This window comes from Hemitrygon akajei, chromosome 9 (genome assembly GCF_048418815.1).
Source record: "Hemitrygon akajei chromosome 9, sHemAka1.3, whole genome shotgun sequence".
NCBI classification, from domain to species: Eukaryota; Metazoa; Chordata; class Chondrichthyes; order Myliobatiformes; family Dasyatidae; genus Hemitrygon; species Hemitrygon akajei.
Window position 1 is genome coordinate 72,805,892 of NC_133132.1, and position 27,401 is coordinate 72,833,292.

Below are 27,401 nucleotides of genomic sequence, written 5' to 3' on the forward strand. Positions count from 1 at the left end.
TAAAAAGAGAATTTAGAGAGCTGGGTAGAAAGCTGAGAAGCAGGACCTCCCGGGTAGTAATTTCTGGATTGTTGCCTGGGCCATGTGCCAATGAAGGTAGAAACAGGATGATTTGGCAGATAAATGCATGGCTGAGAAGCTGGTGCAGAGGGCTTCAGGTTCTTAGATCATTGGTATCTCTTCTGGTGGAGGTATGACCTGTTGCACATGAACCTGAGGGGGACTAATATTCTCGTGGGCAGGTTTGCTAGAGCTGTTGGGAAGAGTTTAAACTAACTTGGCAGTGGGGTGGAACCAGAGTGAGGGGACTCAGGAAAAGACGGATGGTAAAAAAGTAAAGATAATGTGTAATCAGACTGTCAGGAAGGGCAGACAGGTGATGGGACTTAGTTGCAGCCAACAGGCTGAGTATCAAATCATTAGGGATGCAGAATCAGAAAGGATAGCAAATACGATACTCAAAGCGTGTATCTAAATGTGAGTAATGTAAGAAGTAAGGTGGATGATGTTGTTGCACTACTACAGATTGCCATTAATGATGGAGGGATAGAAAGGTAGGCAGAGGGGGTGGTGTGGCTCTACTGGTAAAGAATGGCACCAAATTAGTAGAAAGTGGATGTTGTATATTTGGACTTTCAGAAAGCCTTTGACTAGGTCCACACGTGAGGCTGCTTACCAAGTTAAAAACCCATATGGTATTACAGGGAAGTTACTAACATGGTTAGAGCATTGGCTGATTGGTAGGAGGCAGCAAGTAGGAATAAAAAGATCCTTTTCTGGGTGGCTGCCAGTGACTAGTGGTGTTTCACAGGGTCAATGTTGGGACAATGTCTTTTTATGCTATATTTAAGTTATTTGGATGATGGAATAGATGGTTTTCTTGCCAAGTTTGCAGATGATACAAAAATTGGTGGAGGGCAGGTAAAATGCAGAAGGACTTAGATTTGGAGAATGGGCAAGAAAGTGGCAAATGAAATACAATGTTGGAAAATTCACAGTCATGCACTTTGGTAGTAGAAATAAATATGCGAACTATTTTCTAAACGGAGAAAGTCCAAGTATCTGAGATGCAAAGGGTCATGAGAGTACTTGTGCAGAATGCCCTACAGATTAACTTGCAGGTAGAGTCGGTGGTGAGGAAGGCAAATGCTATGTTAGCATTAATTTCAAGAGGTCTAGAATACAAGAGCAAGAATGTGATGCTGAGGCTTTATAAGGCACTGGTGAGGCCTCACCTTGAGTACTGTGAACAGTTTTGGGCTTCTCAGCTTATAAAAGATATGCTGGCATTGGAGAGGGTCCTGAGCAGGTTCACAAGGATGATTCCAGGAATGAAAAGGTTATCATTCAAGGAACCTTTGATGGCTGTGGGTCTGTACTCTGGAATTCAGAAGGATGAGAGGGGATCTCATTGAAACGTTTCAAATGCTGAAAGGCCTAGATGGAGAAGATGTGGAAAGGATGCTTCCCATGGTGAGAGAGTCTAGGACAAGAGAACACAGCCTCAGGATAGAGGGGCGCCCTTTTGAAACACAGATGCGAAGAAATTTCTTTCGCCGAAGGGTGGTGAATTTATGGAATTTGTTGCCACATGCAGCTGCGGAGGCCAGGTTGTTGGGTGTATTTAAGGCAGAGATTGATCGGTTCTTGATTGGACATGGCATCAAAGGTTACAGGAAGAAGGCCAGGAACAGAGATTGAGGAGGAGATAGAAAAAAGGATCAGCTATGATTAAATGGCGGAGCAGACTCGATGGGCCAGATGGCCTAAATCTACTCCTATGTCTTATAAAATCTACAGTCCTTAAAATCTCATACAAAATTGATACCTGTGAGAGTACTCTCTGTTGAGCATCAGTGTAGGTTTTGTGCTCGAGTCTCCAGAGTGACAATTGGAACTGTGAGCTTCATTTAAGACTTCAGGACAACCCTCTCTGGGTAGAGCTATCTCTTTGCAAATACAATATGTTTTGTTGGTTTGTGATCTAAGTCTTTTCCAAAGTGCATTTAGTAGAACACCACATTCACAAGATAAACTGCTTTATTATTTTATGTGTTCCCCTCTCAGACTTCAGTTGATTGAAGACTCTGCTACTGTAACCAATGTACATACATGACTGATATTTGTAGGTTAGTTCAGAAAGTGAAAGAAATAGTTGGATCAGAACCTTAACTCTTAGAAAAGTGTTTTGATTAAAGATAACATTAAATCATTGTCTCTTAGATGATAATTTAAAACATTTCAGATTTTTTAGCTTCAATCATGTTCCCTAGTGTAATGCCCATATTAAATCTTATCAACATTTACTGATTGTTCATTCCCACAGTTTATTACAGCCCTTCCCTATGAGTGTGAGACACAAATGCACAGACACTGTCAGACATGTACCATCAAATTGTGTCAACTCTCATTTTGACATCTCTTGTACAAAATTGTCTGATATGTCTGTGGGTCTTGACAGCTAAAGAAGGCATTAATCAGACAATTGAAGCCTTTACCTACGAAGTTCTCTAGTAATACAAAGAATCAATCTTCTTCACTTAGCATTCAAGCTAGTGTTCTTTCAACTGCCTTTCTGTCCATACCTGATTCTCTCCTTGCAACACCCTTTTCACAATCATCTCATTGCTTTGACTAATTCCTTTCCTTGGTACATAAAATTATTGTTTGCCAGTAAATGTGCTACCAGATGGTCTTAATTGCTGCAAACCTTGAAATTGTAATTGTTTATTATATTACTAATTATTAAAATCACTCCTCACATTTAAGTCCAAGTTGTCCTTCGCTGTGCACAATTACTGCACAGTATCAAAGGAACTTCCCTTCACCATTTATTAATAAGTAAGCTAACAGTTCTCAAAGCTACAGAATGTTACCATGTGTTTGGAATTTGTACATAAATAAGCCAATAGTGAGCTATCCGAGTAGTATACTATATTAAAAAAAAATGTATATGTCTCTTGCAAAATGTATATATCTCTTGCAAAATATGCTGGTCATCGGTAACTTGGTGTTTCAGGACATCCTTTGTTATTTAAAAAGAAGGAACAATCTATCCTAGGATACTACTCCTCCTCCCAAGACAACCGGCCAAGTTCCAGGAAGATTCTGAATAAATTGAAATGTATTTAATAGCTTTTTTCATCATTTTGATGGTGTAGAGTGACAAGCACTAAATAAGCATACGCCTAAGTACAAACCTCAAAAACCATAGCCTAATGAACTATGAAGATTGTAGACGACTTTATGTGATATAGACAGGCTGGTTGAACTGATAGATAGTTTCAGGTGAAAGTTACTGTTGAAAAATGCAAATTGGTACATTTTAAAAGGCAAGTAAAAAGAAGCAATATGAGCTAGTGGGCACAATTCTAAAAGGAATCTCGTAACTAGTTTGGAGATATACGCACGTAGATATTTCACTGAAAGAACCAGGGCAAGATCAGAAAGAAGTTTTTTAAAAAATGGGAAGTAAATTTTTAAAATGAAGAAAGGGACTGCAAAGGCAAGGAAAGTAATGACAAAACTTGAGAAAACAGTGTTTCAATCATAGCTGGGTGCCAGACTTTTAAAACAAATGGTTTTGGCAAATGTGGAGAGAAAGCTGTTTTTTTCTGTCTTTAGAATAATTTAGTTGTGAAGGTATCGCTTGAGCGTATTTACAATCATCAAGGGCATTGACAGAGTGTAAGAGAGTTGCCCATTGATGGAGGGGCCATTAACAAGGGAACAGAATGAGTATGTTTGGCAGAATGAACAAAAGTGACGAGGAAAATCACTTTTATGCTGATTACTTCAAGTCTAGCTTGAACTTCTTGCTTGTAGATTGGGAAGGATTTATTTGTAGAATTCAAAAGGAAGCTGGATAATTATTTGAATAAAAAGAATTAGTAAGGCCAAAAGAGGAAAATGGGCCAGTGACTCTAGCTAGATTTCTTTTATCAATCATCTGAATAATTTCTTTCCATATTCTAATGATTCTATAAGAGCAACTTGGTGAGAAAATGCATTTTACTTTGCTGGTGATACATAGTGCAGCTACTGTATGCAAATGGTGGTGGGAATTCCTGTTTAATCTGCTGAATGAGATGGTAATAAAGTAGGCTTTTCTGTCCTGAATGACATGAAGCTTCTTCAGAGTTATTGGGATGCATTCACTCATGAGAGCCTCATATCACACTCCTGATTTATAATTTGGCATAAGGTAAGTCACTTGCTGGAGGATACAGATACTCAACCTCAGCTCTGGCTGCGAGTTATTGTTTTGGCTGATGCAGCTGTGTTTTCAGTCAAATGAGTATTAGTAGTGGGACTCTCAACAAAGGTGATGCTCTTGAATGTTAGGAGTGGATTGTTATATAAAAATATACTGTATACTTCGAAGGACGTCATTTCACTTTGACAACATTTTGCTTTCTCGGGCAGCAAGTCAAACTGCACTAAGATTTCAGTGTAGAATGAATCTCATTCTCTTCAGTGTCTACAGCCATTGTAAGTAGGAAGTGCCATTTCCTGCAGGAACCAGGAACCAACATCCCACTTGTCAGAGACGACGGCCGTCTATTACTTGTGTGACACAAATACTGTTAGCCATTTATCAGCTCATGTTTGCTTGCCTATGTTTTTCTGCATTCTGTTTCATTTGCTGAGGAGCTACAAATGGAATTGAAAATTGTGTAATCTTCAACAAGTAAGTCTACTTTTCTCACCTTATGAGAGCAGGAATGTTGTTGATGAAGCAGCTTAAACTGTTCAGATGTAACCCATTGCCTTCAGAAGCTCCTACACTCATATCCAGAACTACACTAATTCATCTCCAGCACTCACAACCATTTTTGCTTTTGTGAGGTATGGCTCCACCTTTGGAGTCATTTCTCCTTGATATTATTGATTATTCTTTGGCAGGGCTCCTTGTTAAGTCGAATGATGTTAGAGTGCAACACCTCTGGAGCTCAGCTCTTGGCTTCATTTCTCGGTGATAAAAGGTTACTAGTCTGAAGTTTGTCTTTCCACAGATGTTACCTGACCAGTTGAGAATTTCCAGTTCTTCCTGTTTCTATTTCAATTTTCCAGCATCTGTAGTTTTCAGTAATTGCCCAGTGTCAATTTGCCTTGCTTTGTCAAACGTATCCAGGCAAATTTTCACTTTGTGTGCTGGATACCAATAGAGTAACGGCACTGGAATGACTTGGCTATGGTGTGGCTAATTCTGGAGCACCAAAGCTACACATTTGTCTGGTTTCACATAACTTGCTTGGCCCACTTCTTGAAATCATGTGGACTGAATTGAATTGATTGAAAACTAGCTTCCATGGAGTTCTCAAGATGTAGCCATTCCTACTTATTCCACTATTCTTGCTTCTAGAAATATCAGCTAGCTCTCTAAGGAATTTGCACTTCTTACTTCCTGTGAAGACGAAGGGCACCCAAGGGTAAATTGGTGTGTCACATTGTCACATGTACTGAGGTACAGATAAAAACGTACCTTGCATACATTTATACAGATCGAGTCATTACAACAGTGTATTGAGGTAGTGTATTGAGGTAGTGTACAAGGCTGCCTGGCCTGCTGAGTCCCTCCAGCATTTTGTGTGTTGTTTTGGATTTCCAGAATCTGCAGATTTTCTCACGTTTGTGGAACAGAATATTGACTGGTTGCAGTCAATTAGTCATGAAGTCAGGGATCCATTGGGAGGTTGAGTCCTAGGTCTAGGAGTTCTGGGATGATCTTGCTTGGAATTGGTGTTGAAGGTGGAGTGATAGAAAATAATATAACATTGCTGTCTTTACCATCCAGATATTGCAAAGGGAGTTGGCATCCGCCTGTTTCAGCAGTAGGCAAATTGCAGTGGATTGAGGTTGTCTGGCAGGTTGGAGTTAATACGTGCAATAACCAGCCTTACAAAGCACTTCATGATGAAATATATCAGAACCTCCGGGCAGTAGTCATTAGGGCAAGATACCTTATCTCTGATCTACTGGGATAATAGTGCTCTTCTTAAAGCAGGTGGGAACCTCAAATTAAAGCAGAGAGAAGGTTAATATCTGCAAGTACCCCACCAGCTGATTTGTGCGGGATCTAAGGACATTTGGCACTGGAGTATCAGAGCACTTTGCTCTGAAGAACCAAAATGCTATCAATGTGAAATGATGCCGTTAGATGTGTATATTTTTATATATATGATACCTCAACAAACAAAACAAGAAACACCAGAGTGTTTTCTTAGTCTTGTTGCTTTCAGCCAAATATACCAGAACCTTCATATTTAGCTCTAGTTTAGTTATCTGAAGTTTTGCTTTTGGTTAAGATATCTTGCATTGAGGGAGGGGAATTCCATTCAATCGTAATTATTTTTATACCACATTTTAATAAACTTTAAAAAGTGATAATAGAATTGCACTTGTTTTTAAATATCCTGTGCTGATGAACAATGGTAGAGTTTTGTGTTTGGAATTGCATGTGTGATCAATTTAACAGGTCTGTCTTATTTCTGAAAAAATCATGGGGTGGAAACTAAATCCTCTCTCTTAAAGGTGGACCTGTTACTTTCACAATTCAACATTCAGACCAAGAACAGTGTTGACACAGATGTAGGAGAAGCTGCTCACACCCTGATCTTGCAATCAGTTTGGGAAGAAGTCAGAAGGAAAAAAATTAAATCTTGTGGGTGGGGGAGTGGTGATGGGAGAAGAAATTTATTTAAAAGAATGATGAATTTTTTTTAGAGATTATTTATTGAATTCTGAAGTACCTCCTATTTCTAGACTATTTGATATTAAGTTGATTTTTATATTACCAACACTTTCAAAATGACAGGCTGATCACTTAATGTACAGCTGTCCTGTAACTCATCTTTGCAAGTTATTAATAGCAATAAAAAAATCCCACTCAGACTTTCCAAAATGTATCAGTTTGTGATTGGGAATTAACCTTTTGAGTACTGCATGCTTTTACAGTTTTAGTGCAAACTTGTTAAACCCTGTAGCAGCATCAAAAATAAAGTTGTAGAAATGGATAACTATGGAATCATACAATTATCAATCAGTTCTGAAAAATAATTAAGATTATTAAGATAATTTTGCTACTGTAATCTCTATCAGATTAATGGTTTTTATTTTGATTAGTTCTTTGATCAGTAACAGTAAAAAAAGCAATTTCTGTTTAATGCCTTAAAATATTTTTTTCACCATATTTAAGTGTCTGCGAGAGTGTAAAATGTGTCAAATGTAAACTGCTGGTTGGTTTTAGGCTCAGAGTTGTGTTAACATTCTCAGTCTGTTTGCAAATGAAGCTGCAGTCATTGTTTAATATGAGTACTTCATACAACAGCAGCTGTTGGAAACTAATCTTAGTGGTGTGGAATGTTTTAACATCTCTTGAATCCCACAATCTTTTATCTCACAGCTCCTGCTACGTTCCCACCACCTTTGATTCCATCAACAAAACCCTTAGACAGCCTCAACTCTTACCATATTGCAGCTTTGGTTTCAGCTGTCCTGATGCAGGAGGAAGTTAGTCTTAGGGGTTTCTCTTTGTGGCATGGTTGTGATAAAACTGTGGCGGTCTTATCTCTCCCTTAGGTTGTAGCTCTTTATGACTACACAGCGCATCGATCAGATGAGCTAACCATCCAGCGTTATGACATTATCCAAGTGCTGTACAAAGATAATGTGAACTGGTGGTTTGGTCGCTTAGCCAATGGAACACAGGGCTACTTTCCAGCAAATTATGTAGCTAATGAAAGTAAGTTGGCTTTCATTCTTCCTCCTTCATTTATATGTCTGTAACAGATAACACAAGATTTTTTTTTCCTACTAGCTTTTAAAAAGAGGAACTTCAATATCTTGTGAAAATGTACCATTTTAACAGGGATACATGAAGAAATACAGCCACAGCAACAGGACAACAATCCTCCTTTAGTAACTGAAGATGAAGAGGCAGAAGTGAAATCCCCAACACCCACCAAGGTAGAAACAGTTTTTGAAAGTAGAGACATTTAAAGTGGTATATTTTTAAGTTTACAAAAGTAAGGCACTGCAGGTGCTGGTGAAATTAAGTATTTGGAAAGAGAAACAGAGTTAAAATTGTATGTTAGTGACCTTGCATCAAAAGCAAAAAGTTTTAGGTAAATAATGAGTCAAGGAAAAGGGGTAAGAGGGGAAAGAACAAAATAAGATCTGATCTAGTGTGTCAGGTAGGACAGAGGAACTGGTAAAGAGAAAAGTGAAAGCAGGTGGGAATGTAACAACATAAAAGATATGAGAAAGGAGCTATAATGGAACAGCAAAATCACCACAATATCCAAAAATATTATAACAGTCCTTTGGATTGCAGAATTAATTGAACATCACCATCCCATTCTGGTCCATGCCAGCTTTGCTGTTCCACACTGGTACGGAGCTAAATTATTGCACTAAATTATTTGAAAATGACAGTTGATTAATCACAAAATACTTTACTCAAAAGGGTCACTAAGTGATGCACAGTGCTGCTGTGGCACAGTTCCATGATCTGAATTCAATCTTCACCTCATCAGCTGTCTGGGTGGAGTTTGCATGTATTCTCATACCATATGAATTTTGGCTGGATGCTCCAGTTTTCTCTTAGTTCCCTAAATTATCACTGTAAATTGCCTCTTAGTTTAGGTAAGTATTAAAAGTACCATAAAGAGTTGATGAGCATGTAATATAGAAAAGAGGGAAGAGGATTAGGATAGATTGCCAGGAGCTAGCATGGGTGTATGTTATAGTAAGTATTAAACAATGAAAGATCATATCCCATTTTGTTTAGGGCACACAAGCACCCAAAGTTTTTAATATACCGGTACATGGGTTGGATCAAGCCAGCTCAATGAGATTGGAGTATGATTTACTTGCAGGTTATTGGGGAGTTAACGGTTGAGAGCTCAGCTACACAGAAGTTTGGAGCTGCAGCATTTCAGGAGATTTTTGAGAATGTTAAGTTGGAACCCTCTTTTTATTGAAGAAAATAGGTGAGTCACAGCATTATACAGCACAGAGAGGTCCTTTGACCCAACACATCCATGTCCACAAAGCTGCCTTACTCAGCTCATCTCATTTGTCTGCATTTAGCCCATGTCCCTCTAAACCAGGACATCCAAGCTGGGGTTCATGGACCTCTCAGATAAAGGTAGGGGTACATGGGATAAAAATATTTCGAAATCCCCTGCTCTAAATCTTTCCTATCCACAAACCTGTCCAAATGTGTTTTATGCCCATTTCTACGACTTCCTCTCACACCAAGTTCCATATACCCACATGGTGTGGGGCTGGGCAGAAACAGAGTGCTAAAGGAGGAGAGAAAGAAGTATTTTGACCAAGAAGGCCTGCTTCCCTTCTGAGAGAAATGCTCAGAGCTCCGCACAGGAGCTCCCCAATGCTATAAGGAGCATTACATTGAAAGACAAAGGTTTTCAAAGTCAGTGGGAGGTCAAGAATGTGTCTTTAGTTCAGAGAGGCATGAATACTTAATACAGGCCTCCTGGTAATGCACAGCAGCCACAAATGATAACAATTTAAATGAAACCCGAAGCCCTATAACAATGAAGCTCCCATTCTATTCCTGAGTTATCAATCTCTTTTGCACAAATCACAAAAAGCAAACATTTTAATATATCAAATTTTATTGTATCTCCAAGAGCAAACCATTCACTCAGTATACAGCTTTGCCTCTGTACAGTGATCTGTGGTGGCTGGAGCCTAGCTGATGGATGGTTGCTATTTGCAAGGTGTAGAAAATTGTAAATGATCACTGGTTAGCATAAGCAATACTAGGCTCAGGTGGCTTAACTTTGGACTCTGCCATCTTGTTATGAGCTGTCTGGGCCAGACAGCTGATGGGCAACTCTGAAGACACTATTGGAGTGCTTATGGTGGGAGCACAAATATGATACCTTGATTACTGCCCTTTGGACAAATGCTACCCCTCTAGGAGAGTACTTAAGCAATGCAAGCAATCACATCTTGGCATCTTCAATTATTCATAGGGAGTTGCTGAGCATTGCCATGCTAGTAGATTCATTACAAGGTTGGAACAGGTTATTTTATGTACACTTCATGCACCTCACACAGACTTCCAAATATGACAAACAATATCTTTAGTAAGTAGTTGTGTATACTTAACAGTATTTAATACCCATGAATTAGCTACAGGACACTTGTCAGATCCTGCCCCAAATCCATCCCTTGCTATCCACAAAGCTTTAGCATTTGAGCATTTCTGTGATTGTTCTTTGAACTATAGATTAAAAATTGACAGTTTAACACCAACATTTTCAAAAGTGTAAATGGCTAAGTAGCAGGAAACAGAAACTAGTTGTGCAAAGTTGTTTTTCAGACTGGAGTGAATGATATAATGGAGTTCCCCAGGGGTCGATACTTGGCAGCTGTTTTTCTTAATATAAATGACTTGGACTTGGATGTGCAAGGCAGAGTTTCTAAATTTGCAGATGACCCAAAACTTAAGAGGTGTAGTGAACTGTGAATAGGTTAGTAATAGTATTCCAAGAGATGTAGATAGGCAGGTGCAACGAGAAATGGATGGCAGATAAAAATATAAGAAATAAAACGAGATGAGGCAGTATAAATTAAAGTGCACAATCTTAAAGAGTTAGAAAAATATAAAAATCTGCATATATGTGTGCATACCTTTTTGGAAGTACAAGGCAGATTCAGAAATTCGTTAAAGAAGAATACAAGATAAGTTTTATAAGTAGAAGTAAGAAAGTCATGAATGAACTTTTATAAAGCATCTCGAGACTTGTGTCCAAATCTGTGTGCAAAGCCTTTATGAAATATGTAAAGGCTTCAGAGTGGGCACAGAAGAAATTAATCCAAATGATTTTGGGGCTAAGAAGTTTATATGGATAGACTGGTGAAGCTGGGACTGATCTACTTTAAACAGAGAAGGTTTGGGGATTAGATATTTGAAGTCATGGTACTGATGTGGCAGATTGAGAAACCACTGTTCCCTTTGTCAGAAAGGTCAAAAAGTGTGACATATAGAATAAGGGTGCTTGGTAAAATAAGCAAAACTGGCATGATTTTTTTTTAACACAGCGAGTTGATTAGTGTTTGCAGTGCACACCAAAGGGTTGCAATGGTTTGCTACCCTCCTAATTATCTGAAGTGGTAAAATTTGGCAGCAAAGCATGTTATGAAATACAAAAGAAGAAAGGAATGGAGGTCTGTGTAGTGCGGAAGATAGGAGAGAGTAAATGACATAAACACCTGGGATGGCATTTGTAATAAAGTTTCTGGAAGGTGCAGATGGAAACAGCAATGCCATTATCTGAAATTGCTGAACTCTGTATCAAGTCCAAAAGCTGTAATATTGAAAGTGGTGCTGGTGGAGGTCAGAGTGGGAGTGCCACTGCAATTAAATTGACAAGCACCACAAACTCAGAATAATGCTTGCACTTTCAATGGGCGTGTAATGTCACCTAATCTGTATCAGTGGAGCAGATTACTTTGTGAAGATTGAGTACTGTTCAAAGCTTTTTCACTCAGAAAGAATATTTGAATGATAAAACAGAGAACTCAAACGAAAGGTTTTTCATCTTGCAGTTGTATGAAGGATGTCATGAATAGAGTATGAAGTTTGTAAGTTATGAGTGAATCTGCATATCACAGAGTGAACAATTTGTTTTGAAAAGGTAAAAGAGGAGAAAAGACTAAAGGTATATTTTATATTTGAATCAGACTGGAAACATCAGAAATGATGCTGGATGATTCATTGAAAATGCAGGAAAGTGAAGATGGGGAAACCCCTATCATGATTGTGGGAAGGAGTGAAGAGATAAAAGCAGAATTGAGGGAAATGTTTTATTTAATTTGGTAGAGGGGAATCCTTCAGCAAAAGGAGAGATAAAGTAGAAAATGCCTCAGCTAGACTGTCAAAATATGACTTGTTTTAACTGCAGATAATGATGTCATGGAGGTCATTTTACAAAATCAGAAGACTAGATGTTGACTCTTACAGCATTAGGATGTCCCAAAGCACTTTATAGCCAATGAAATAATGTAATTGCCTTGTAGTGTAAGTTATGTGGCAGCCTGTTTACAGACTGTAAGCCCTCACAAACAGCCAAGAGAAAATGAATAGGTACTTTAAAAACATAAAACATAGAACACTGCAGTCCCTTCAGTCCATGTTGTTGTGCTGAGCTTGTATCCTACTCTAAGATCTAGCTAAGCCTTCCCTACTACATAGCCCTCCATTTTTGTATGTGCCTATATAAGAGTTTCTTAAATATCCCTAGTATATCTGCCTCTACCACCACCCCTGGCAGGACAATTTTTTACACTCTCTGTATAAGCAAAAACCTACTTGGACATCCCATCTATTCTTTCCTCGAATCACCTTAAAATTATGCTGCACTTATTAACCATTTCCATTCTTGGCAAAAGTCTTTGGCCTTCCACTCAGTTTATGTTTAATATCATCTTGTGTGCCTCTATCAAGTTACCTCTCATCCTCTTTCACTCTAAAGAAAAATGCCCTAACTTGCTCAATCTATCCTCATGAGACATGCTTTCTAATCCAGGCAGCATCCTGGTAAATCTCTGCACCCTCTCTAAAGCTTTCACATCCTTCCTATAATGAGCCAGACCTGAACACAATATTCCAAGTATGGTGTAACTACATGGCTCTTGAACTCAGTTCCCTGACTGATGAAGGCCTTCTTAACCCCCTATCAACTTGAGCAGCAACTATGAGGGGTCTATGGAGGAAAACCCCAAATTCCCGCTGTTCGTCACACTGCTGAGAATCCTGTTATTAGCCATGTATCCTGCCTTCTTCAGCCTTACAAAGTGAATCAGTTCACTTTTCTAGATTAAACTACATCTGCCACTTCTCCGCCCAGCTCTGTTGTAAACGTGACAGCCTTCTACATTATCCACAACTACAACCACCTTTGTGTCATCAACCTATTAACCTTCCCTTCCAATTCCTTATCCAAGTCATTTATGAAAATCACAGAGCAGGGCTCCCAGAATAGATCCCTGCTGAACGCCACTGGTCACTGACATCAGGCTGAAAATGCTCCACCTACAACCACTCTCTGTCTCTTATAGGCAAGCTAATTCTGAATCCACACAGCCAAGCTTCTCTAGATCCCATGCCACCCGGCTTATTGAATGAACCTACCATGGGGAGCCTTACCAAGCTTCTTACTAAAATCCATATACACCACATCCACTGCTCTACCTTCATCAGTGTGCTTTGTCACATATTAAAATAATTCAGTCAAGATCGTGAGGCATGATATGTCCCTCACAATGCTGACTATTCTTAATCAGACTATGCTTCTCCAAATGCTCGTAATCCTGCCTCTAACAATCCTTTTCAATAATTTGTCCACCATGGAAGAAAGACTTACTGGTCTATAACTCCCAGGGTTATCCCTACTCCTAGAGGATTAATATTTACCACCCTCCAATCATGTCGTACTACTCCTGTGGTCAGTGAGGACACAAAGATCATCGCCAAATATGCAGCCATTTCTTTCCTTGAGTCTTATAGTAACCTGGGTTATATCCCCTCCACTTGACTGTCCTAAGGTTTTTCTCCAAGAGTTCCAGCACATCCTCTTTCTTAATGTTGACATTTTCCTGCATAACAGCCACTTTAAGTTGTCTTCACAAACAAGAGAGTCCCTCTCAATGATGAATACTAAAGGAAGGAACTCATTAAGGTCCTTCCCTACCCCTTCAGACTCCAGACACATGTTTCCTATTTTATCCCTGTCCTTTTTCCCTATCCTCACTCTAGTCATTCTCCTGTTCTTCACATGTATGTGGAATGCCTTAGGGGTAAGCCCACTTGCTGAGGCCTTCTCATGCTCCTTTCTAGCTTTCCTAAATGCATTCTTCAGTACATTCCTGGCTACCTTGTAACTCTCGAGCTCTGTCTGATCCTTGTTTCCTATACTTGAAGTAAGCTGCTTTCTTCCTCTTGACTAGATGTTATACATCTGTTTGTCAGCCATGATCCCTTCACCTTAGCATCATTTCCCTACTTTAATGAGACAAACCTATCCAGAACCCCATGCAAATGCTTTCTAAACAACCTCCATGTGCTGTTGTGCATTTGCCTGTGTAAATCATTCCAAACTTATGCTTCCAAGTTCCTCCCCAATAGGCTCATAATTCCCCCTTCCCCAATTAAATTCTTTGCCATACTGTCTGCTTCTATCCCTGTCCAGGGCTAAGATGAAGGTCAGGGAGTTGTGGTCACTATTTCCAAAATGCTCCATCACTGAAGGAACTAACACCTGATCTAGCCTAGTACCAGATCCAGCATGGCCACTCCTCTAGTCCGCCTACCTACATTCAGTATTGTGTCATGAATCCTTCCTGGATGCACCTAACAAATTCCGCCCCATCTAAACCTTTTGCACCAAGGAGGTACAAATCAATATTGTAACCTGTGACAACTACCCTGTTACTTTCACAGCTTTCCAAACGTTACCTGTCAATCTGCTCCTCATGTCTCTTTTGCTATTGGTGGTTGTATGGTATACTTACAATAAAGTGATTGCTCCCTTCCTGTTTCTGAATTCCACCTGCATCTACTCTGTAAACAATCCCTCCACAACATCCTCCCTTTCTGTTGTTGTGATACTATCCCTAATCAGCAATGCCACTCCCCCACCTCTTTTACATCCCTCCTGTCCCTTTTTTTAATATCTAAACCCCAGAACATCCAGCAGCTATTCCTGCCCTTGTGACAGCTAAGCTTCTGTAATGGCCACCACATCATAGTTTGCTGTACTGATCTATGCATTACATTCATCACCATTGTTGCTGATACTGCTTGCATACTCCCATCAGCAGAGACTCCCTCAACCAGGATCTATTCTCTTCTCACTGTTGCCATCAGGACGAAGGTATGGGAACCTCAGGATTCTCACCAGTAGTTTCAGGAATACAGTAGTTATTATCCCTCAACTATCAGGCTCTTGAACCAAAAGGGATAAGTTCACTCCACTTCATCATTGAAATGTTCCTGCAAGCGATGGACTCACTTTCAAGGACTCTTCATCTCATGTTTTTGAAATTTATTGCTTATCTCTTTATTATTATTAGTTCTTTCTTTTTGTGTTTGCACAGTTTGTGCCTGTTGAACACCCATGCTGGTGTGATTTTTTTTGGTTATATAATGGTTATTATTCTATTTAGTAGAATATTGAGTATGCTGACAAGAAAATGAATCTCAGGGTTGTATATGGTGACATGTATGTATTTTGGTAATAAATTTACTTTGAACTTTAAAATAGACTCACTTCAACCCGCAAATGCAATTTTGCCTTAACAATTGCCTATCCTTCCCTATAGTCTCTCTATGCACTGCAATTACCGGTACACCAACTGCTCCATTCTCTGACAATGCTATTGACCCGATCTGAGACCTCCCTGATCCTGGAACCTAGGAAGCAACATACCATCTGAGTCTCTGTCATGTCCACAGAATCTCCTATCTGCTCCCTTAGATGTTGAATCCCCTCTCATCACCACACTTCTCCCCATCTCCTTTCTGAATCACAGAGCCAGGATCAGTCTGCCAGAGACCTGGGAGGTGTGATTTTGTCTTGTAGGCCATTCCGACCAACTGTATGCAAAACAGTATATTTGTTATTGTGGGGAATGGCCACATGGATAATCTGCACTGGCAGCCTATTCCCTTTCCTTCTCCTGACAATCACCCAGCTCCTGTGTCCTGCAACTTAGAGGTGACTAACCCCTGCAGTTATTGTATATTACCTACTCATTCTCCCATATGAGACAGCTATGCAGCTCCAGTTCCATCTAACGGTTTGTAAGGAGCTGGATGCTCTTAGCACAGTTGCAGTTATTGGGGAGAGTTAGGTCCCAGAACTCCAACGTCTGACATGAATAACACATCACTGACATTGGAAACATTCTCGCTACTCTAGCTAAGCACTTACAGACAAAGAAAGAAAGAAACTTACCTTAACCTTTGCCTCTTCTCGTCAAAGGTGTTGAGCCAAAATCTTAATGCTCTGCACTTTAACACTGTCTACTCCAATAATGGCCGGTCCGCTTAAACTGCACTTATTTTTATAGGCCTTTGCCAAGTGCCTAATAAAGTACAGTACCTCAAGCCCACCAAAAAGAGCTGAAAGGCCTGGCTTGAATATTAAATCTCAGGCTCAGCTCACTCAACTCCAGACAAGCAACTGCTCCCACCTCTCACCTCCTAATTCTCCCGTATGAGCCGGAAGTCATCCATCTGTAACTCCAGTTTCCAATGTGGTCTGGAAGGAGCCCCAGCTGGATGCACAACATGCAGATGTAGTTACCAGGGGTACTGCTCAAAACTTTATTTAAGTGTAGTTGAAGAATAAATCATGACCAGGATATCAGTGAAAACCTCCCTGATTATTTTCAAATGACCACTGACCTATGTGGGAAGGTGGATGGGAACTTAATTAACATCTCACTGAAAAAACTGCATGTTTTGTAATGCTGCACTCCCTCATTACTGTTCTGAATTTTCACGGTAAGCTGAGTTTGACTAAAGGGAAGGACATTTAGGTTACATTTATAGAAATATGACTGAAATGTAAATGGGCCATAAATCAAATCAAATCTGATCAGATTTCACTGTCATCGCTGCACAGTGTTTCTCAGATGCTATACAAATTATCAAGATACTGAAAAATCTTCATATGTTGTAGATGAGTACAACTAGATACTGTGGGCAAGTGCTTACTACAGAAAAATAAATACGTGCAAAATTTTGTCTTGCAGCCTCTTGAGTTTGCTCCTCCATTTAGCAAAATTAAGACAGATTCTATATTTCATCCACTTTCCCATCTGATGCCCATTTTCAAAACTACTTGAACCTCAGTCTGTATATTTAATAACTGTGCACTCCTGACCCTTGGGAATGTTCCAAAGATGTACCATCCTTTAGAGAAAAATGTACTCCTTGTTTCAGTCCTTAAATGTTCAGTGCCTTATCCTGAGGCTTTGCCCCTCTCCAGCCAGAGATGGACGGTGCAGAGCTGCCAGTCTCCCATCGAGGTCATGGGTCAGACTTAGTTGTTTTTTCAATCATAGAATGGTTTTGCAGACAGAGTGGGGAGCTAGAGGTCAGATTAGAGTTTAGGGGCAAGGATGTGAAGAGTTAGAAATCAGGTTGGAATCTAGGCCTCAGCTCTGCACTCCACTTATGAAGCAGATGCATCTATACGAGACCTTGTTGACAGCCTTTTCCACTACAAACGGTCCCATGTAATGCAGAGCCAATTTGCAGCTCTTGACTTTCAGGGGAAGATCCCAGGATGCCAACCAGACCCCCTCTCCTGGCTTGAATGACCTTACCTGACGGCAGAGCCGATCAGACTAACGGGCATGTTGTTTCTGAGTGCATAGCAGAGAAGCCCTGGCTTGTCTCCCATGTACGCTTATAGTGCTGGATCAGCTGTTCAGCAGCAGGAACTGCTACATCAATCCCCTGATCAGGGAAGAGCAGTGGCTGGAATCTTTTCTGGCATTCAAAGGGAGACATACCCGTGGAGATAGACTGGAGATTATTGTGTCAATCTCTGCCCAAACCTATTGGGAGCTCCAAGACATGAGGTTGGAATAGGCAAGACAGTGCGCCGTTGTCTCCCAACTCCTGGTTCACACTCTCAGTCTGGCCAGTGGATCGGGAGTGGAAACCAGACACAAGGCTCCTACAAAGAGCGGAAAGCCTTCCAAAAGTGGGAAGTGAACTATGGTCCACGATCAGACACTATGTCTTGAGTGTGGCAGTCTCACAGGCTGATGGGAGCTTGAGGAGGATAATGAAATGGGCAGCCTTGAAAAATTGATCCACAGTGACCAAAGTGGTGGTGCTTCCATTAGACAGGGACAGCCTAATGATGAAATCGACTGAGTGCTGAGACCAGGGACGGTGGGGCACAGGCAGTGGACATAGCAGAACCACAGGACACTGGCGTGATATCTTGTTCTGAGTGCAGGTAGGACAAGTAGATACAAGGTTGTGGTCCTCCTGGGACATAGATGACCACCAACATTGTCTCTTTATAAACTCGCTCTTTATAAACTCCTGAATTCCCGGATGTCCAGCCAAACTGGAGGAGTGACCCCATTCCAACACTTTGGAGTGCACCGTAGCAAGGACAAATAGCTGGTTGGGAGGTCCCCCACCTTGGCCTGGGTCTGACTGTTGAGCAGCCTTCAACTCTGCCTCTATTCCCCAGATCACTGGAGCAGCGATACACAAGCGAAGAAAAATGGGCTCTGGATCGGCATTGTCCTCAGATCTGTCATACTACTGGGAGACTGCATCAACCTTTGTATTCTAGCAGCCAGGGCAATAGGGGAGGATGAAATTAAACCATGTAAAGAAGAGAGTCTACTGGGCTTGATGAGAGTTGAGTCTCTTTGCATCCTGAGAGGTTCTTGCGATCTGTCCAGACCAAGAAAGGATGCTCTGCCCCCTCCAGCCAGTGTCACCATTCCTCCAAGGCCTCCTTGACAGCCAGAAGTTCCCGGTTCCCAACATCATAGTTCCTCTCAGCTGGAGTCAAGCAACGGGAAAGAACACAAGGGTGCAGCCGGCTGTTCGCAGACGAGCGCTGAGAGAGGACAGCTCCAATGCCGACATCAGATGCATCCACTTCAACTATGAATGGCTGTGATGGGTCTAGGTATTGCAGCAGTAGGCAGTGGTGAAATGTCACTTTAGCTCCAAAAATGCTTGTTTGGCAACATCCATCCAACAGAATCCTGCCGAGGTCTTCCTGGTGAGTGCATTTATGGAGCCGCGTTAGAGCCAAAATTCTGGATGAAGCGGTGATAAAAGTTCGCAAACCCCATGAACCACCCTATCTGTTTGACTGTAGGTGGTTTGGGCCACTCTGTAACTGCCTGAGCTTTACTAGGGCCCATTTGAACACTGAATGAGGTAAGTATATAGCTCAAAAAAGACATCTGGTCTTCATGGAACTCACATTTTTCGGGCTTGGAGTAAAGGTTATTTTCAGGGAGCCATATGAGAACTCTTTGGACGTGCTGGACATGTTCCTGATGAGAGCAGGAATGGATAAGGATGTCATCTAAATACACAAACACAAACTGGTTCAACATGTCCCTGAGCACATCTTTACCCAAGGCCTGGAATACAGCAGGGGCGATGGCCAGACCAAAAGGCATCACCAGTTACTCATACTGGTGATGCGAACCAGATTGTAGGCATTATGCAGATCAATTTTGGAAAATATGGTTGCTCCGTGGAGATGCTGAAACGCAGATGCCAGCAGAGGAAGAGGGTAGCGGTTCTCCACAGTGATGTTGTCCAGGGGCCGATTATCTATGCGGAGATGGAGCTTTCCATCTTTCTTGCTCACAAAAAATGAAGTTTGCTCCTGCCGGCGAGGTTGACAGACAGATAAATCCCATGGCCAATGCCTTCTTGATGTATTCCTCCAAGGCCACTGTTTCAGGACAAGAGAGGGAAAAGAACCAGCCCCAGGGAGGACTTATGCCAGGTAGGAGGTCTATGGCACAGTCGTATTGCCACTGTGGGGGCAGTGGAGGTGGCCTTCCTTTTACTGAAGACCTCAAGAAGATCCGCATCTTCAGCCGGAATCCCAGATACGTCCACATCCTTAGCTGACAAAGGAGGGGATTCATGGAAGGGAGCTTGAGCTGCCCCCAGACAGGTAGACAGTCATGTCAGTCCTCACTCTTGGAGTGCTTTCAGAGACCAGTCGATCCATGGGTTGTTAGGATAACCAGGGGAGACCAAACACGTGACAGTTCAGGCGAATCAACTAGATAGGAGAGTTCTTCACTATGGTTGCCTTTGGAGGGGTTGGTTGGAAAGGTGGATCTGGCCAGTGCTCAGAAGTTGACCATCTAGCACTTTGATGTTGATTTTTTCTCTTAATTCCTGAGTCAGAAGTCCCCATCTTTGAGCTAGAGAGATGTCCATGAGATTCCCAGCTGCACCAACATCAATAAACGCCTTTAGTTCATGGGTCCAAGACCTTCACGACAAGGAAACTGTGAGCATTACACAATTAGGGGAAGCTGAATGAAGAGAGAACCGACCTGTCAGGACTCCCCTCCCTGCTGATGGGTATCCTCTTTTACTGGACACGTGGGACATTCTGCCCAGAAATGTCCTGGATCGCCACAATAGAGGCTGGAACCTGTTCTCCTGCATTACTCTCATTCCTCCTGAGACAGGTGCATGCGCCCTACTTGCATTGCCTCCTCCGTGGACTGGATACTGGGTGGAGAGGGAGAGGGCAAGGAAAGACAGTGATCAGACGGTGCGTAGGAAGTTCGAAACATTCTTTCCCTGTGCCACTCAGTTACCCAGTCGTCAACTCAAATAGCCAGATTAATCAGGTCATGACAGACAGACATACTTTATTGATCCCGAGGGAAATTGGGTTTCGTTACAGTTGCACCAACCAGTAATAGAGTAGAAATATAGCAAAATAAAACCAGAAATAATTAAATGATAATAATTAAATTATGCCAAGTGGAAATAAGTCCAGGACCAGCCTATTGGCTCAGAGTGTCTGACACTCCTAGGGAGGAGTTGTAAAGTTTGCTGGCCACAGGCAGGAATGACTTTTTCCTATGACGCTCAGTGTTGCATCTCGGTGGAATGAGTCTCCGGCTGAATGTACTGCTGTGCCTAACCAGTACATTATGGAGTGGATGGGAGACATTGTCCAAGATGGCATGCAACTTGAACAGCATCCTCTTTTCAGACACCACCGTCAGAGAGTTGTCCAGTTCCACCCCCACAACATCACTGGCCTTGCGAATGAGTTTGTTGATTCTGCTGGTGTCTGCTACCCTCAGCCTGCTGCCCCAGCACACAACGGCAAACATGATAGCATTGGCCACCACGGACTCGTAGAACATCCTCAGCATCATCCGGCAGATGTTAAAGGACCTCAGGAAATAGAGGCGGCTCTGACCCTTTTTGTAGACAGCCTTAGTGTTCTTTGACCAGTCCAGTTTATTGTCAATTCATATCCCCAGGTACTTGTAATCCTCCACCATGTCCACACTGACCCTTTGGACCACATACTGTGGTCTGCCAGTCAGGTAATCAATAATCCATGACACCAGGGAAGCATCCACCTGCATCACTGTCAGCTTCTCACCCAGCAGAGCAGGGGGATGGTGTTGAACGCACTGGAGAAGTCAAAAAACATGACCCTCACAGTGCTTGCCGGCTTGTCCAGGTGGACGTAGACATGGTTCAGCAGGTAGACAGTGGCACCCTCAACTCCTAGTCGGGGTTGGTAGGCAAACTGGAGGGGGTCTAAATGTGGCTTAAACATAGGCCGGAGCTGCTCCAGAACAAGTCTCTCCAGGGTCTTCATGATGTGGGAGGTCAATGCCACCGGTCTGTAGTCATTGGAGCCACTGGGGTGCGGTGTCTTCAGCACAGGGACAAGGCAGGATGTCTTCCGCAGCACAGGAACCCTCTGGAGACTCAGGCTCAGGTTGAAGACATGGTGAAGTACCCCACATAGCTGGGGGCACAGGCTTTGAGCAGTCTGGGGCTGACACCATCCGGGCCTGCAGCCTTGTTTAGGTGGAGACATTTCAGCTGTCTTCTCACCTGTTCAGCTGTGAAGCCCACCATGGTGGTTTCAGGTGGGAGAGGGTTGTAGTCATGAGAGCAGGGTGGAGGGCTGTGAGGAGGGGTAGGAGAGAAGAGTGGAGTATGTGTTGGTTGGGGGCCAACACCAGATGAATCATGTGGGGGATGGGCAGGGGCCACAGTGTCAAATCTATTGAAGAACAGATTAAGTTCATTGGCCCTGTCCACACTGCCTTCAGCTCCTCTGTTGCTAGTTTGCCGGAACCCAGTGATGGTCCTCATCCCACTCCAGACCTCTCTCATGTTGTTCTGCTGGAGTTTCCACTCAAGCTTCCTCCTGTACCTGTCTTTAGACTCCCTGATCTTGGCTTTCAGCTCCCTCTGTATTATCCTCAGCTCTTCCCTATTTCCATCTCTAAACGCCCTCTTTTTACTGTTCAGGATGGCCTTAATGCCCTTTGTTACTCATGGCTTGTTATTTGAATAACAAAGGACAGTTCTTGCTAGAACATTGCAGTCCACACAGAAGTTGATGTAACCAGTGATGCAGTCTGTGAGTCCATCAATGTCCTCTCCATGTGGCTCACAGAGTGCCTGCCAGTCTGTCACATCAAAACAACCCTGGAGTGCCTCATAAGCCTCCTCCGACCATTTCCTCGCTGTCCTCAAGATTGCAGGTTTACTCTTCACCAGAGGCACGTAGCAGGGTTTGAGATGCACCAGATTGTGATCTGACCTTCCCAGTGGGGGGAGGGGAGAGGAGCTGTATGCATCCTTAACGTTAGCATACATCAAGTCCAGGGTCCTCTCCCCTCTGGTTGTACAGCTCACATACTGTGTGAAGTTGGGCAGTGTTCTAGCCATGGTAACAGTTGAAGTCACCCGAGATGGTAATGAGAGCACTCGGGTGCTGGGTTTCCAGTCTGGCATGATGGTGTAAATGATGTTACACGCCGACGTCGGGTTGGCAGAGGGAGGGATGTACACAACAACCACAATTGCATGTGAGATTTCCCTTCCTAAATAATATGGCCGGAGTCCAACAGCAAAAAGTTCAATATCTGGGCTACAAACACGTTCCTTGATCGTAATATAACCAGGATTGCACCATCTGTTGTTAACCAGAACAGCAAGCACCCCTCCTTTACGCTTACCACTATCAGTGCAATTCCGGTCGGCCCGAACGGTCTGGAAGCCCTCTATGGAAACATTCAGACTATCCTGCTCGTCCCTGACAGCGATCTTGTGCCAGACCCCTGCATTCAGTTCACGCTGGAAGGCAGTGATGAGAGATCTCTCATTCCAACCTATCTCTACTGCAAGCGTGCGGAATTTAACTGCATAGGTTCTCACCGTCCCTCTGCCTTGGCACAGGTCCAAGAATCGGTGGGCAGCCTTCTGACCCTGTACTGGAAGGTCTAAAATCCTCCTTAACTCTACAAAAAAATGTTGGAATGACTTGTCTGTGGGGTTCCCTTGCTCCTGTAAAGCATAGAACAAGCTGAGTGGAGATTGACCAATTTATGCCAGTTTTCGCATATTATCACCAAAACAACCAGGCTGGGCTTGGAATGTCAGTTCGCATTAGGTAATAAAATTCCTGCAGCCATCGGGATCATTGTGTGGTGTAATATTCAGTTCTTGTACGGACGCGTGAATCTGGGAGTCCAAAGGTGAAAGTCGGTTCTGGTTCAGGCACGGGAATATTAGTAGCAGTGATTGTCGGGCAGCAGAAAAGGAGGAACTACAAGATATTGGGAGAGGGACTGATGCAGCCAGAGGCTGCTGAATTGCATTGGTGAGAATGCTAATGGCTGTTAGCTGACACTGGCTGTCCACAGTGAGCTCCTGGACAACAGTCATGAGACCAGAGGTAGCTGATGCCTGACACTGGTTGTCTGCGTTGAACAGTTGCAGCTAGGAATGAGACGGGGCTTCTCAGCACAAGATTGTCTACATCATTGCTTCCATAACTTCACCCAGAACAGGTCCAATTGCCTGCAGCTTGTCCCCTACCTGACCAATGAATCTCAGGCTCAAGGTCAGCTACTCTCTCTCTGCTGGGTCCATCTTTGTGTTGTCCAGATTAGCTGTTACTACATTCGGATATGTCTCAAGTGCAGAGTGAGAGTAACACTGAAGTGGGCCAATAGTTCACAGACTTCAATGCGAACAGAGTTTAGAGGGAAAGAAAAACAATAAATGAGGCCAAACAGGGCCATTAACTAAAACTCTCAAATGGAAAACTAAGCCAACAGCGCGACTGAAAGGAATAACTAAATATAAAACGAATCCCGCTGGTCTTCAGTGTCAGTTGACTCAACAGTCCAATTTCTCAGGCAAGGCTGAATGCAAGCAGGCAGCATAACATTGCTATGCTTTGCTCAAGTCTTAACAAGCACTAAAATGAAAAGAAGGGAGTTAAATACAGCCATAATGAAATTATTATTATCTGACACGTGCATATTCATGAGCGCAGTTGCCAAATCTGTTGTGCAGCTGAGTCCGAGGTTGTGACAGGAGGACTATGTATGTGGGTGGTTGAGCAGGAGAAATGGGGATTGTTTAGTTGCTTGTTGTGTTCTGGCTTGTTCTGCCAAGCATAATGGGCATGCCATGTTGACTCCAGAATGTGTGGTGACACTTGTGGCCTGCCCCAGCACATCCTTAGGTTGAAATGAATCTGATCTGATTAGAAATAGACTGATTTTGATTAAAATGTCTTTTTTGGGATTTTGTGTAGAATTTCTTGATATAAATGGGAGTCATGAAAAGAATGTGCCTAGAATTTGGTTAATATTTAAAAAAAAATATTTTGTTTCATATCCGAAAGATAAACATACATCTCTAAGCCAATTGACTTTTACTCTTAGAGTAGCAGAAACAAAATAACTATTCCTATTTTTGAAGTTTGCACAGAACTACTATTCTAGTCTTTAAAGAGTTAATATGAACTATACACAAATATTATGATATGGTGCCAGGTGTATTTACCAGATCCTAATACTATTTTGGTTTTGCCTCTGTATGTAAAGTAGTATCTCTTGCATCATGGGAATGGTAGGAGGTCTGTGTTTCTTTCTCCTGGATTTATAGATTGCCTCTGTATGTAAAGCGGTATCTCCTGCATCATGGGAATGGTAGGAGGCCTGTGTTTCTTCTTGGTCTATAGATTATAACCACATAAGCAGAGGTACAGATACATCAGGCCAGACAGGTTTAGCATTCTCAAGCAAGCTGCATTTATTCCAAGTACAGGAAACCTGTGGCTTTGCATATGTGCTGAGAAAAAGCTGTCCAAGTAAACCCCCACCAGCTTCATTTCTTACACGCTATGTTCCTTTTGTTCTCCTACAGATGTCAGCAGTCATCAGCAGGTCAGGGGAACTCAAGCTGATCTCAGAGCATGACACAGATACAGAGTCACCTGTGAAACCGTGAGTAACATCACCTCAAATCAACTCATCAAATCTTAAGAACTTTTGGTTTACTAAGAAATATAGACAATGTTTCCTTGAATTGTTTCCAAATTAAAAGAACTTTGTTCAAAACTTGTGAACCATCTGGATGGTCTTGTGGTAAGGGTCTAATATCAGAAAGGCTCAAGGATTTTTTTGCATTCAGGCAAGGATTTCTTCAGTGGAAACTAAATCATAAGCAGTGAAAGGAAAATGACTCTAAGCAACCCATTCTGGAGAGAATGAAGAAGTTAATGTTGGTCCCTTCATCATCACGTGGATTTTGACATGTGGCATGAACAGCATTCTTGGCGATCCAGAATATTTCCAGCAAATAGCAACCTTATCAAGGGAATTTGGAAGGAAAGTAATCTGAAGAATACAGCTGAATTCACATTCTTGGCAGCATAGACAGCACAGATCAGAGACACAAGGCCTATTACTATAAAGGCTACTGAATGGAAAATTCAAGAAAAATTTCCTGCAAGCTCCTCTCATTACAGCACAATGCCGGCCCTTTGGCCCATGATGTTTTGCCGACATTTTAACATACTGTAAGAGGGTAGGTTAAAATACTACCCTCCAACATAGCCTTCCATTTTTCTTTCATCCATGTGCTTATCTAAGAATCTCATAAATGTCCCTAATGTATCTGCCTCTACCACCACACTGGTAGCATCTTCTGACACCCATCACCCTCTCTGTGTAAAAAAAAAAAACAAACCTCTGACATCCTCTTTATACTTTACTCCAATCACCTTAAAATTATGTCCCCTCATATTAGCCCACTTACACCCTGGGGAAAAGTCTTTGGCTGTCCATTCTGTCTATGCCTCATATCATCTTCTACACCTCTGTCAAGTCACCTCTCATCTGTCGTTGCTCTAAAAAGAAATGCCATAGCTCGCTCAGTCTACCCTCATAAAACATTCTTTCTAATCCAGGCAGTATCCTAGTAAATCTCCTCTGCATCCCCTCTAAAGCTCTTACATTTTTCTTATAATGAGGCAAATGGAACTGAACACAATGCTACAAGTGTGATCTTAACCAGAGTTTTATAGAGCAGCAACATTACTTAGCAAATTTTGAACTCTATTTCCCCCAACTAATGTAGGTCAACACACCATGGCTTCTTAACCACCCTATCAATTTGTACAGCAGTTTCGAAGGATCTGTGGACATGGAACCCAAGATAGCTGAGTTTTTCCACACTGCCATTAACTCTATACTCCTTTCAAGTTTAGCCTTCCAAAGTGTAACACTTCACATGTTTTTGGACTGAACGCCATCTGCCTTTCCCATCCCAGGTCTGCATTCTGTCAATATGTCGTTTTAACCTACGACAACCTTCTACACTATCCACACCACCAGCAACCTTCATGTAATCTACAAACTTACTAACTCACCCTTCTATTTCCTCATCATCCAGATCATTTATAAAAAATCAGAAAGAGTAAGGCTCCCAGAATAAATCTCTGTGCAACACCACTGGTTACCAACCTCCCCTCGGTCCACTACCACCCTCTTGCCTTTGTGGACAAGCCATTTCTGAATCCACGCAGCCAAGTTTCCCTGGATTTCATGCCTCCTGATTTTCTGAATGAGAATACTTGTCAAATGCATTACTGAAATCTGTATACAGTACACCATATTCACAGCACTACCTTCATCAATTGGCTTTGTCACTTTCCCAAAGAATTCAAATAGACAGCAAGCGCAAAGTCATGCTAGTCAGACTAATCATTCCTAATCAGACTATGCTTCTCCAAATGCTCATAAATCCTATCTCAAGTTTTTAAAGGTTCAAAATTCAAGATTGTTTAATCTAATTTCCTATGTAAGGAATCCAGGTCCAATGCTTCGCAAAACGAACACAAAAGATAAATAACACAATAATAATAATGAAAAAATATAAGATAGCTGATATACACAGATTAATTGTTTGTCCATAAAGTAACACTAGGCTGTACATAAAGGTGACCGATGGGAAATGATAAAGTAGTGGTGGAGCTAGCAAGTGGAGGTGTTGATCAACCTTACTGCTTGGGGAAAGTAAATGTTTTTGAGTTTGGTGGTCCTGGCATAAGATGGGACCTCCTATGGGATCCTTCAAGAAGTTACAGACCATTTTTCCAACATGTTTCTGTATATTTGTCTTTGGTGGTGGGTAGACTGTTGCCAGTGTGAAGTTGCACAGTATTGACTACCCGTTGTGGAGCCTTCCAGTCTGCTGCAGTGCAGTTTCCATACCATGCAGTGATGCAGTTTGTTAGAATGCTCTCTACTGTGCATCTGTAGAATGACAT

The 27,401-nt window shown here is 42.1% G+C and overlaps 1 protein-coding gene across 2 annotated transcripts in view; it reads left to right on the forward strand.

The window, feature by feature from the left end:
* Positions 1-27,401, forward strand: part of ahi1 (Abelson helper integration site 1) — a 182,793-nt gene that overhangs the window by 150,649 nt on the left and 4,743 nt on the right. For both annotated transcript variants that reach the window (XM_073056315.1, XM_073056316.1), the window contains 3 exons: positions 7,582-7,744; positions 7,871-7,968; positions 24,995-25,074. In XM_073056315.1, the coding sequence (XP_072912416.1) occupies positions 7,582-7,744; positions 7,871-7,968; positions 24,995-25,074 (341 nt within the window). The remainder of the gene's footprint in view (positions 1-7,581; positions 7,745-7,870; positions 7,969-24,994; positions 25,075-27,401) is intronic.